Source organism: Chamaea fasciata, unplaced genomic scaffold (assembly GCF_029207755.1).
Source record: "Chamaea fasciata isolate MVZ Bird 193981 ecotype frontalis unplaced genomic scaffold, bChaFas1.0.hap1 SCAF_12, whole genome shotgun sequence".
Classification (NCBI taxonomy): Eukaryota; Metazoa; Chordata; class Aves; order Passeriformes; family Sylviidae; genus Chamaea; species Chamaea fasciata.
This window is the reverse complement of record NW_027094097.1, coordinates 7,719,344-7,732,213: the sequence shown is the minus strand read 5'-3', so window position 1 is coordinate 7,732,213 and position 12,870 is coordinate 7,719,344. Positions and strand designations below refer to the sequence as shown.

At 45.5% G+C, this 12,870-nt stretch overlaps 1 protein-coding gene across 1 annotated transcript in view; it reads left to right on the top strand.

Annotated features, from left to right (window-relative positions):
- Positions 1–6,025: 6,025 nt before the first annotated feature.
- Positions 6,026–12,870, top strand: part of SLC12A4 (solute carrier family 12 member 4) — a 45,513-nt gene continuing 38,668 nt past the window's right edge. Inside the window, exon 1 of the mRNA XM_066194326.1 lies at positions 6,026–6,299. Coding sequence (XP_066050423.1) covers positions 6,026–6,299 — 274 coding nt within the window. The remainder of the gene's footprint in view (positions 6,300–12,870) is intronic.

Sequence of the window (12,870 nt, the reverse complement as noted above, 5' to 3'; positions counted from 1 at the left end):
TTCCCTTTTTTTTTTAAATCTGGTCTAGATTTTTTTGTCTCACTGTCTTATCTAAGAGCCTTACATCCACATAGAACAACTTGACATGGGAATGGTTATTTGCTGCTATTATAATTTTTTAAATCTTCTGACACCAGAGAAATGAAAAATATTCCTCTCTAACCTTCATGTTTATTTATAACTTCATTATGACTTTTTTTTTCCCCCAAAGCAAAAGCAACAACAAACCCCTCCTTCCAAAACTGTGACCGCAGAGAGGTATTGGACTTGGTTCAGTTGCTTCTGTCATGAGACAACAAATAGTGGAGGGGAAAAAAGAAACAAGCTAAGTAAACAAGGTTCAGAATTTATCTTACAACAGAAAAACGTTGCTGCTTCTAACTAAGGCTCTGGTCCTAATAATCAGAACTCAAATGAGAGGGCACTTAATTTTGCTCTTTTGCTGTGGCTTCTCCCCAGATTGTTTTATAAACTCCATTAAGATGGTTCTTTCCTCTGCATAATGGGTATTTTCCTCTGAAGCCCTTTCTCAGCACCTGGTCTGTTTTCATAAAACATTTCTTTTGTCGATTCTGCAATTAAAGGAAAACATAAAGCCCAGGAAACAGGAATTCAAGTTCCCCTGAGGGTTGTTGCTGAGAAATAAAGATCAAACTAAGTGAGATAAAAACTGAAGCTAATACAAGTTTCATCACACAATTCAAAAGGAGGTTCCTTTAGACCGGAATACAAATATTTGTAAAAAGTTTAATACAGCTTTGGATTTGGATTAATCTTCCTGAGTTTCCTCCTGTAGATAAACACATCATCTCATGACTCTTGTCTAGGCCTGTGCTCAGTTTCTTCTCTGAGCCCTTTATTAAAAATTAAATAGACCATAACAAATCTACCCATGCTAAAAATGTAACTGATCTGAAAGTTGATCGAGTAGGATTTTTTCCAGCATCCTAATTCTACACTAAAAATTACTGCCATGTTTTACAAGTTTGTTATAGAAAACCTTGATACAATTCTTATTTGAATGTGCAGAACGTGGGTGAGTAGGGAAGAAATGCTATCTCAAAGACTAAGCAACTTTCCAGTTTCTAAAGATGAGATTAAGGTTTCTTTGTAGAAATGGCTATTCCGTGTATCAAATGCAGTTATAAACAATTTCACAAATGAAGCAGAAGTTCCTTAAAGTAAATAAACTTTGAAGGTAAGTGGCACCATAGTGTCCTCTTGTGGTCTTTTAATGTTTAAGCTGTGATATGTTTTCTAGCAAAACAGCAAGATTTTCAGTTGTGTTTAGCAGAAGAGCTCCTGTCTTGCTAGGATGTGGCCTTTTCTCCTGGAAATGGCCTGTGGAGGACTGCACATTGCACCTCCTACAAGCACCTATCACATGGATGCTCATGTCGAGGTCCTCCCCAAAGGACCTCTTCCAGCCACTGCCTGTCCTTGCCATGGGAACTGGATCCTGGTCTTTATGAGTGAGAAACCTTTACAGCCAGGTTTGCCAGTTCCAGCCTGCTTCGTCCACAAGGCTGGAGTGATCCTCACATGTGGAGAAGCAGGAATGTGCTGAAAACCAAAGTTCACTGTGGTGAAATGCTGGCCACGAACTGGCAGAATTCCTGCCAAGCCTGATGTCCTGGGAAACTGTACCTTGGCAGTGGTGAATTTTGTTTTGTTATTTTAAGACGGTCAGCTCTTGGCTATTTGTCACCCAAGTTCAACTCTAGTGGGAAAAATCTTTCAAAGCAATAACAGTCACAGATTCCCTGTTGTAGTAGGGGCAACGCAATTTTAGAGATGAATTAAAAAAATTATATCTGAATTGAAATGTTATGACTTATTTCTACAGATGATACTTTTCACTTGGTCTTGATTCTCCTAGTTAGAAAAAACAAAACTATTTAAGATTAGCTGTTTCTCTATGAAATTCAGGAAGAAAGGAAGATAAGAAAAGCTGTCCTCAAACAGAGTTTCAGGTGCTGTGTCTATAAACAGATGAGAAATTACTTGCTTTGAGAAGGAACTGAAATGATGCTGCTTTTTGTTGTTTGATTGAGGTTAACATCACATGTTGCAAATCTAGAAGTTAACAACACTCCAGAGCTTGTGTACCAGGTCCTTCCAACGTGTATACCTCATCCCTTGTGAGGGCTGAACCTTGTAAGTGCTAACACTGATGGTAATTCTGTGCTCACTCTCTCCTAGGATGGCTGTATGAGCACCACAGGGGAACCTCTGAGCACTGACAGCCAGGGAAGGGATGAAACTCCCTGCACACATGAGCCAAGCCTGTCTGACAGCTGAGGATGTGTGCAGTCACTGTCTCACGCTGGGCTGTAAAAGCCAAGCTCCTTTTTTAATGCTTCAGAGGTGGTCACCTGCAGTAAAAAGTGTTCAAGGCAAACTTGACCTCACTTGCCTGCCCTGAGGATTTATATCAGGCTCCACAGCAGTTTACTAAAATACCCTTCTGGAAGACTCAGAGTCTCTCACACAGCCTTTGAGTTGAACAGCACAGTTGTCTGCCATGGAAGGGAACTGACCTTTCAGCTGGAAGCTTTACCTGCTTGAGGCAGTTCACAAATATCCAGCGGCTTACTAATGAAGAACTGAACTGTGTCTTTGATTACATGATTTGTAGTTAGAACCAATCTAAAAGTAGTTCCTGGTTGTGTATCAGAGGGGAGATGATGGATTTGCTGATCTTTAGGCTGCTGATTTCATTGATGCTGTAAATGTACACTAGAGTATTGAAAATACAGACCTTTTCTCTTCTAATAAGCCTTCTATGAAGATTCTGCAGAGCTGAACTCATTGTTTTTTGCTGTGAAATCACCAGGCTTTTTTCTCAGAAGTGCAGTTTTTTTCTGTTGATATTAGAGTGGGGTGTGTAGAAGAATGAAAAAAAAAAAGAAATTAAAATTATTGTCTCTGCTTTTTGTTTTCATTGACCAGTCTGTACCCGTATGAAACCATAATCCCAAATTCTATTTAGCTTTGTAAAAAACAGGTAATTTTCATCCCTTTTATTTAATGAGAAGATAGCAATGCTGTTTCAGGTAAATACTGTAGTACTGTAGATCATCTGGTTTCATTCCAGCATCATATTCATATCAGACAACTTTTGAGCTTATGATGACCACTCATACCATTCTGAGTAACAGTCACTTATAATCATCAGAAAAAAAAAAAAAAGTTTATCATCCAGGTTGAAATTGTGTTCTCTTACAAACCAGATGCTAAACAAAGCTGATATGGGTAGATAAATTCTCATCTCTAAATAAGATCTTTCTGCAAGTCAGTAAAGAACCCTTGTCCTTAGACAAAAGAAATATTTTTGCTTCAATAGACTTGAATGGCTTCCTAGGGCTCAATTCTCTCCTAGGACATTTGGATAGTTTCCATTCCAGAGAAGGGAGTTGCTGGTACATGTGCATAAGCCTCAATTTTTTTTTAACTTTTTCTGCTCATGGGTTACAATTTCAGTACCACTGATTTTATGATACTAAAATGTTTTGTGATGGCATATATGCAGTTTTGGTGCCTAAAGAGTGGTGTCTCCTTGCCACATTTGCTTTCAAACGTGCCATGGGAGGGAAGCACCCAGTTTAATACTTCTTCCTAAATAAGCATGACTTCAAAAACATTAACTTCTGAGACTTATTTCTTACAGTCCCTGTCTCCCTCTTCTAGGCCAGCTTATTTAGACTAGACACTCATTCAAAAGCTTTATAAAGTGGAAAAGAGGAAAGATGACTGAACATGAACAAATGTGCTTAATGGTGAATTAGTATCTTGCCCCTTTTCTATACAGAATTATTTGTCCCTTATCAGTTAATTTTCCTGTTTTCTTGGTAGGGTTTAGCTTGTTAGGTCAAACCTTTCATGAAAGCTAAGGAAATGTAATTCCAAGGGTAAACCAGAAAATGCTAATTTTTGGCCCGTTCTATTTTCCTCTGGAGGGAAAAATGATTGCTTGCCCAGAGAAATTGCAAGTAAAACTTTATAGATCTCAGGGGACCACATTTACAAACATGTTCATTTTAGGGTTACTGGGGAAAAAAAAAAACTCTCACCCTAGGTCTTTAAGAAACTAGGAGCTTCCAATAGAGGAAATTCTGTTGTTTTTTTCCCAATCTCCTCCCAGAGTGATAAGGCTGTTTATGGGATACACATGGCCACATGAAGATCCTTGTTGTTTCCCCCAACAGAGCAAAGCATCAAAAGCAGAATGTGGGTTATATGAAAGTGTGGGAGTCTTAGAAGTCTTTCCACCTGTCTGATCAATAGCAAGAGGTGTAATTACTCTGACTTGCCCTAGAGGTGGTCCAGCAGCAACCTCGTGTGAAGTGAACTGAGAGACCTGCACCCCCTTGGCAGCAGTCGCTCCACAGCATGGATCCTTCACGTTTATTTCAAACCCCAACTAATTAAAAGTAGACTTATTAGTCAGGTCTCGTGAACAAAGCATTCTCCCTCATGTTTGTCTCTCTCCTGCTCATTAGAAAGTTTTCCTCCTCTCAGTGACCTGGGGCGTGCTTTGCCAAAAAGGCAGGACATACTCCGAAAGCTGCGGTAAGGTGGTTCTGAGAACAGGAAAGGTGCAGCCTTGGCCTCTTCCTCTGCTCTAAGCTTTGTATCCTCCTGTAGACTCCTTCGGGATCTGCAGACAGATCTTACATCTGTGCTGGAATGTCTTGTCACTGTACACCCATTTCTTGATCAGGGAATACTTTAGTCTACAGAAACCTACAGAACTAGTTTGAATTGACAGTCCACAGTAAAACACACAAACTGTTTTCTAGAGTTTTTTCCTGATGATTACACAACACATTAAAAAGAGATCCTTCTACTGTCAAGGCCAGCTTTCAAATGCAGACAATAAATGGCATTTTCAACTACTAATTCACGTTTAAACTCTATGTGAAGGCCACCACATTAAAAATGAAGGCCAGGATACCCACTGCTGGCGCCAGCTTCTACAAATGCGAAGGCAAAATCTAATTTTGCGCAATTGGGGGGGAAGAGGTTGTGTGGCTGGCGTGCCCCGAGCTTTACGGAGAGGACGAGGGGATGTCACCGCTCTGCCTCCAGAGTGGGACCGAACAATGGTGTCCCCCGGCTCCGCAGCCCCTGCCCGAGCGGCAGGCCACAGTCCATCCGTCTGCTGCCTTAGCAACGGGCTGCTTTGCATACAGCTCCAACAGCCCCGGGCCCGGCCCGCATGCAAATCTCCGCAGGCAGCGCCCTGCCCGCGCTCCCCGCACTGCCGTGCTCCCCCTTTCCCCTGGCCTTGCCACGTCCCCGCACAGGCTTCCGTGCCGCCGGAGCCGAGAGCGAGCACAAAGGAAACCACGGCGCTGCCACCGCAGGCACAGGAAGCGGAGACAGCTGCCCATGGCCCGGTACCGGCGGCACCATGCGCACACCCGGCTCTGCGAGCGCCACTGCGCCTTCCGCCTGCTCCACCAGCCCCACGCCGGGCTGGAGCCGGCTGCTGGGAGCCGTGATGTCCCGAACTGGTGCTCTGGCCGCCCGGCCCAGCGGGGCTCTCGGGTCCCCTGCCCGCGGCTGGCTCGCTGATGCTTGCCCGCGCCACCCCGTCCCTCCGGGCGTTCCGGGACCACCCGGCCCCATCCCCGGGGCTCGCCCCACATCCCCGCCGCCGCTCCCCGCGCATCGCTCCTGCCGAGCAAATGGCGGCGGCGAGGGAGGGAGCCCCGGGCACAGCGGAGGGGAAATTTCCTCCCCCAGGCGGCCCGGCAGCGCCCGCAAGGGAGGGCGGCGGGCGGAGGGCGTCCGCCCCGCCCCGCCCCGCTCCCGCCGCCCCCGGGCCCGGCTCCTGTCACGATGAATGCGGGAGGAAGGCTCCCCCTTCTCCTCGCCGGCCTCGCCGCCTCCGGCCCCTCCTCCGCGCCCCCGCTGCTGAGCGCGGCCGCCCGGCGGAGCGACCCCCGCCCCCGCGCCCGGTGCTCGCCGGCGGCCCCGGGGGCGGCGGGATCCGCACCGCCCCGGCGCTCGCACTGGAATGGGTGGAGTTGAGGAGCGCGGTTTCCTGAGAGGAAGTGACCGCACGGGGCAGGAATGCGCCGCCGGCTCCGCGCCGCGTCCCGCCTGCCTCGCCGCGGTGCCGCGGGGAGCCCTCTCCGCCCCGCCAGCCATGCCGCACTTCACCGTGGTGCCGGTGGAGGACAAGCCCCGCGCCGAGTACGACAGCGTAGAAGGGCTCAGCTGGGTGGACTACCGGGAGCCGGCCGCGGCGCCCGCCCCCGGCGACTCCTACGACACCGTCAGCTCCGACGGTGAGCGGGCACGGCCGGGGCGGGGGGCGGCGGTGCCCACGCTCCGGGGGCTCGGGCGAGCCCGGCTCCCGGCCCCGCTGCCGCCGGCCGCGGCACAGACAAAGGCGGGGGCGCCGGCGGCGGCTGCCGGGCTGCTCGGGGCGCCGCGCTCGGGGGAGGAGCCCCCCGGGTGCGCCGGGCGGGCGGCGGCTCCGCTGTTGCCGCGGCCGGGACGCGGGAGAGCCCGGCGCGCCGGGCGGCGCTGCCGCCGGTGTCAGCCCGCCGGGTCGGGCCGAGCCGAGCCGGGCCGAGCGGGGGCAGCGCTGCCCGCCCGGCGCAGCCGGGGATGCCCTGGACGCGGGGTTCCCCGGAGCGCACGGGAGCCAGCCCGGGGTTCCCTCCGCCCCCCCGGGCGCTTGGTGGTAGCCCGGGGGTGCAGCGGGGAGCGGGGCTGGCCCGGGGTATAGCTCTTATCGGGGCTCCCACAGCTTGCCGTCTCCAGAGGTGATAAGAGTACGTGGAGATAGGCTCCGATGTTTTCAGTGGTCCGCTGCCTAAATAAACGGGTGATATGGAGAATTCAGTTAAGTTAGCCGAATTTAACGGTGTCTGCTTTACGTGTTTTTATCATCTTACAAAACGCGGCTGCCCAGCAAGGTCTCTCCCGCAAACCGGGCCCTTGAATACTACAGCAAGTGCTTTGTGCCTGTGTGGCTCTCACGACTGCTCCTGCCAGGCAGAGCTGCTTTTTCTTAGGGGTTAATTTATTCCAATTACAGAAGAAGATCACGTAAGTAGGAGGGGATTTTGGATGGTGAGAAGTACATTCTTTAACTCGGCAGCTGATATCAGTGCTCAGCCTTGGTGTTTTGCTGTGACTTTTAGATATAAATCACTTTAAATATAGTGAGTGTTTCTAGTGGGAATGTGAAGGACACTTGGATTTGGGCAGTAACGTAGTTCTGGTACAAGGTTGTTTTAGCTCTTTGTGCAATCCGTTCTCTTTTTTCTGCCGTGGTTATGTTTAGCTTTCTGTAACCTTTAGGAAGAGGATCTTCCCATGGGCTCATCTGATGAATCTGACTTGCCCTCTGTGAATCATGCGTGACTCTAGGCAACAAAAGAAAAAGCAGTAAACACCTGACCTGTTCTTCCTTGCCCGTGCAGTCAAACTTTTCAGACTGCAGGTGTTATTGAACGCACAGTAATCCCTGAAGGGAGCCTGCACTGCTCAGGCCTCTGCTTAAGGAAGGCAGCAGGGTCATTTTGCAGAGTGATACTCAACTGTCATAAGAACAAAGTTCAGTTCCTGCCTTGTTAACTTGCTGATTTCTCTGAGAATATGCGTTTCAATCTCCAATATGTGTGCATTGTGAATTTCTTTCTTTCTTTGTATCACTTTCAAGGAAATTTTAGGTTTCCAATACCAAGTAGCTTGCATACCTCTAGTGCTCGTTCTTTCTCCATGCCTAGTGTGGGTGTTTTAGGATGATGAAAGGGAGGTGCTTTTCCCAAGCTGTCTATTACCGCAGACAATTTGAGGCGCTAGCCCTAAAGGCTGTGCAGGGCCTTTAATTTGTTTTGTAAAATAGGACTGTTTTACTCTCAGGCTGCTCACCATATATATAATCCCTGTGTGTATGAAAGTAACAGGTGTTTTTTACCCGTCTCGGCAGGTCGAGGTGGACACCTCGTGGAATGCTTTTTCCAGTAGCTAGCTTTGGCCATGGGTTGGTAAGTGTGGCTTGTGGAAGCTGCTGCCATGGTGGATAAAGGAAGATCGACTCAAGCCAACTCTTATTTGGGTATGAGGCTGCCTGTAGGATGTGTGCAACCAGCACACTTCAGGGTACCCACTCAGCTCCTGTCGCAGTCCATCAGTCACTGGCAAGCTGTGGCCTCTAATGTGCTGCTGTCCCAACTGCAGTGCACAGCCATGCTGCTGGAAGTTAGCTGAGTCTCTCTGTTTGAAAGCTGATAAATATCTAGTAATTTCTCTACTAATATATGGTAGCTAGTTCTGTTTCTGTTTGAACTCTAACTGCCTTCCATTTTTTAATTTACTTTCACAGTAATTAAGTATTGTTTCATATCCTCAGGGTGTGCCTATAAAGATATATGTCTTGCCTACCTGTACTGACAAGCATGTTCTTCCCCACTAACCTTTTCTGTCTTTTCCTAGGTTTCTTGGGTTTGTAGCTCTGTAGAGGGGAATCTGAACTCGATCTTGTGTTACTCCTTTCGGTTTTGGTGCTGGTTTCTACATCCTGTGCAGTTCCCCTGGGCTCTCACACAGGGGGATATGACACAGCAGAGGTGGAAGCTCCCGTTGAAGGCAGAGTGTCTCAGAGCTGTTTAGCGCTGGCTGCAGACTGGAGGCAAGAGGGTGACCCTGCAGAGCCTTCTGTGGCAGCTGATTACGGGGCTCAGGGAGGGATTTGTTGGTGTTGGTGATGCCCCTGATTTGAGATAAGATAAACTGTTTGACTTGAGTGCAGAGTTCAAGTTTTAGGCTGTGGCCTTATGGAAGTGCACACAGTTGATCCAGATCCGTGGATGCACACGGAGCTGCCTGAGCACTGCCCATGGTCCAGGCTTTCTGTGCCAAGTAGCTCCACCACAGGCATTGTGAGATACTGGTTGCAGTTGTTCTGGCAGACCTTCTGCTGGGAAGATTTTGTATTGTCAGCCTGCTGTTGAGAACCTGATTTCAGGCTTGTTTGGATTGCCCAGTTGGATTGGATTGGTTGAGGTGGCTCAGTAAGGATATGGCCCTTCCAGAGTGTGGTCATGGCACTGTCACCGTTTATAGCTGCCCTGTAACAGTCTGCAAAGCAGTGGCTGTGTTGTCCAGTACTCCTTGCACAATATCTTAGGCTGTTGCTTACGATTCTGATGGATTCTTTTTTTGGTTTGATCTTTTAACCGCTGCTTTTATTTGTCAAATCTCTATTTTTGAAGGTTTTTTTTCCTGAATTTGCTTTTTTTAGGACATCAAGTGATAGGGTGTCATCTAAACTCTACAGATGTGAAACTGCTCTGCCACAGAATTTCTTGTCAACCATTTCCATAAGAAGACATTAGTCAGTGTGCAATAATTTAGCCTTGTCAGATAGTTCCAGTGCTTGCTTATGAATAAAATCAGCCTTTTATTTCTAAGTAGGTTCCACTGACTGCCACTGCTTGTAATAGATTTTGACATCTTTCATTTAGTAAAAGAAGTACAAAGAATTATCCTGTGATCCTATGATAAACACTTGAGCCCTTCTTTATGGATCGTCAGGGATGAGAAATGTGAATTTGGCACCCCCTCTGTCTTTGAAATAAAGCCAGCATATTAGGTTGGGTACACAGGGCAAAAAGAGGAACAGTGGAGTCTGAATAGTGTTTAAAAAACCAAATACACTTTGCTTTAATAGGAATCTCAGCTTCACAGTCCTTGTGCACCCAGTTAACCAAAGTGTGGCAATGTCATGTGTCCTGTGGGAAGTTACTTATCTTCCCTTGACTTTTGTGTGGAAATGAGACACTAATCAGCTTGGTGTCACTAACTAGCTTTGGTCAGCTGCCACCCTTGGTTTTTGCCAAGAATTGCTCTGCTTATGTTCCATTTGTCACACGGCTACCTCCAGGCCCTGAGTCCTCTAACTAGACTTGAGACCTTTACCTCGAGCTTACATTCTGTGTCAGAGTGTTCAGTGTTCTTGTGCAGCAGCAGATTGTGCTGCTCATTTGCAGTGAGCTGTTTTGGAAAATGTGGGTAAAGTTCTGGTGTGATAGCAGTATGCTTTTACTTTAAACTTCCTGGTTCACTGCTTCAAAGTGTGGTAACTTACGAGTAAAGATTTTCAGTCTTTTGCAAGACTTGAAACTAAGCTCACATTTTAATGGGGACACATAAATCATTCAAAAATTCTTCTTCAAAGTGCTTAATTCTTACATGTAGGTGTTTTGGCTAAGTCCAGAGATAAGATAAAATTAGTCACGTAATAAATTAGACACTAGGGCTAAATAGGATTTCAGAAACATGTCCAAATGGCATTTAAGTTGTCTTTAAGAACTTCTGCTGGTAGCAGTGTGGCTAAATGGCACTCTTGTGGTGGTCCTAGTGGAATATTTTTGCATAACCTGTGTAGCACAAGCGTCTTCAGCATTTTTTGTGTTGCCTAAAAACCGCAGAAAGAAGTCATAGAGGAGGCAGCCTGGGGTGGAGTTGAGGCAGAACCTCTGAATTGTTTCAGAGAAAAGAAAGTAACCTGAGAGTAGCAGTACTGATGTCAATGAACTGTTTTCTGGTGATTTGTTAACTATTCTCTTACTGAAAATGGCATGGAGACCACATCATCTTCAATGTAGTTGCATCTTGATGAGGAGGGGTTTTTGTTGTTTTTTTTTTCTGTTCTGCTGGCATCTGGTTTCCCCTCTCTGAAAAGTATAATGTGTAAATTTGGAGATATTAAAGGTGTCCTGTCAGTGCTAAATATGTCAATATTTATTTCTTTTCAGAAAGGGTACATCTGGGATCCACAGCAATAGTTATGGTTTTCAGTGCAGATCCTGAAAGGGGTTTTAGCAGCAGGGTCATACTTTAGAAGTCCTGAGAGGTTTTTTGTTGTTAGGGCTTTTTCCCCCTGTTTTTTTTCCTTTTTTTTTTTTTTTTTTTTTTTTTTTTTTTTTTTTTTTTTTTTAATCTTTTTTCTTTCCTTTTTAAAATTAGTTTTTAAAAATTTTTAAATTTTTTTTCTTTCTGTTTGAGCAGTCAGCAATTAGCACAGCACTGATTGCAGTGCTAAATTCCAGAATGCTTTTCTCAACAATACAGGTGCATAGAGAAGTGGACTCTTACTTCAGATAAGGAGAGGTAAGAGTTCGGCACGTGAAAAATGAGAGTGGAAAAAGTGCTTTGTGACATAATTAGCTGTTTATAATAGCTGGGTGGGTGAAGGACGTGGTATATACTTTCTTTATACTCTGTAATCAAAGGAATTTTTCTGAGGAGCTCATTTTCCTGGAGCCCGTGGTCGATACCTCTAGTTTCTTTTATCGGCTTGTAGTGTAGTAAGGTTTAATTTGTTAAAATGCTTGTCTAGAAAAACAACAAAGTTCTTGTTGCTGCATAAACTGCTAATTTTGCTAAGCATATCTCATACTTCTTCTAATTTGTGCAGTGATTAGGACCGAGCTGGAGAGGCTGCAGCTGTCCAGTACCAAGGGGATCGTGGTGCCAGCTGCTGGTGAACAGGAGACTTAGCTAAATATAGGAAAACATGGGCCTTTTTGTGGGTTCTCTGGTATTTCAGTTATTTGAAAAAGCTCTGGGAAGAATCTTTGTGATATGTCTAAGTGATGTGAAAGCAGCTCCCGTACCCGTGTGTGCGTGGGTCTGCATGTTGCAAAAAACTAACAGAAGGTTGTTGAAAAAACCCCAACAACCCTCTGTTGGTCTTTTGCAGCTGCAGAGTTTTTGTGTTTTGGAGAACACCTGCATTAGAAGGCTAAGCAGTTGTACATGAAAAGACTTGGATTTTCCACCTAATTCTGCCTGTGCTTGCTAAGTGGCCATTTCAAACTTGAGTTGAGACTAAGTTTGGGAATGTTTTAGTAATGTTGAAGTTAGATCTTCTCTACAATCTCTGAACTTTTCTGAAGAATTTTAAGTACATTTTTTGGGTGTCGTGTGTGTGTATTACATCTCTCTCTCATGTATAAAATTGATCTCTGTGTGTTATTCAATTTCCCCTTACAAATTTCTTCAGTGTTTCACTTCCTCAAAGAAAATAGTGACATCTGCTTTCTTTTCCCTCCTGCAACAAAATTAAAGCATAAGTTTTTTGCATGCTTTTCAATGTAGAATTTCATTTTGGCTTTTGCTCTAAAGTTCTGTGTAGAATGAAGACTAAGGTAGTCTGCAGTCTCCTTGACTAGGAAATGTAGCCAAACACAATGAATGCTGTTGGCTGAGGCCGGCAACAACCGCCTTGAGAACGATCAGGGTTAGTGATCACTGCTTTGTTTTGAAGTGCAGGAAGCAGGATGGGGGATACCCAGTGCCACAGGGAGAGGAGAGCTGCATTTGGTGGTGAGTTTTCCCTTCCAAGAGCAAGTTAAGGATTTACATCTGCTTTTGATTGTGATGCAGCAAATAATGTGCAGGCTGCTTTAAATAACAGAAAAATTGCTATTAGCACCAATATGTGGAACAAGATTTCTTTGATCAAAGGGTCCATGTCTTCAACTTGTTGGTTCAAGGTTGCTCTTTAAATACTTTGTTCTGTGACCTGAATTACAGAGGAAAAAAAAAGGCACCATTTTAAGGCATGGTTTAAAGCTTATTTGAATTACATTTTAGGGGTGTTTCCTTTGTCTTCAGTAACCTCTGAATCAGAAATTTTGCATCTCTTAATTATACTAAGCTGATTTTTATTCTCAGATAATAAGAATTCAGGGTTGGGTTTTTTTTTTTTTTTTGATTTAGTAAAACCTCTTTCTTAATTATTATTTTTCAATAGGCAAGTGTTTAAATGCTGCCAAGTGATCCTTTAGCAATGAGTAGTACTGTTCTTGTTCTTTCAGTTGAACTGCTTTGGATGAT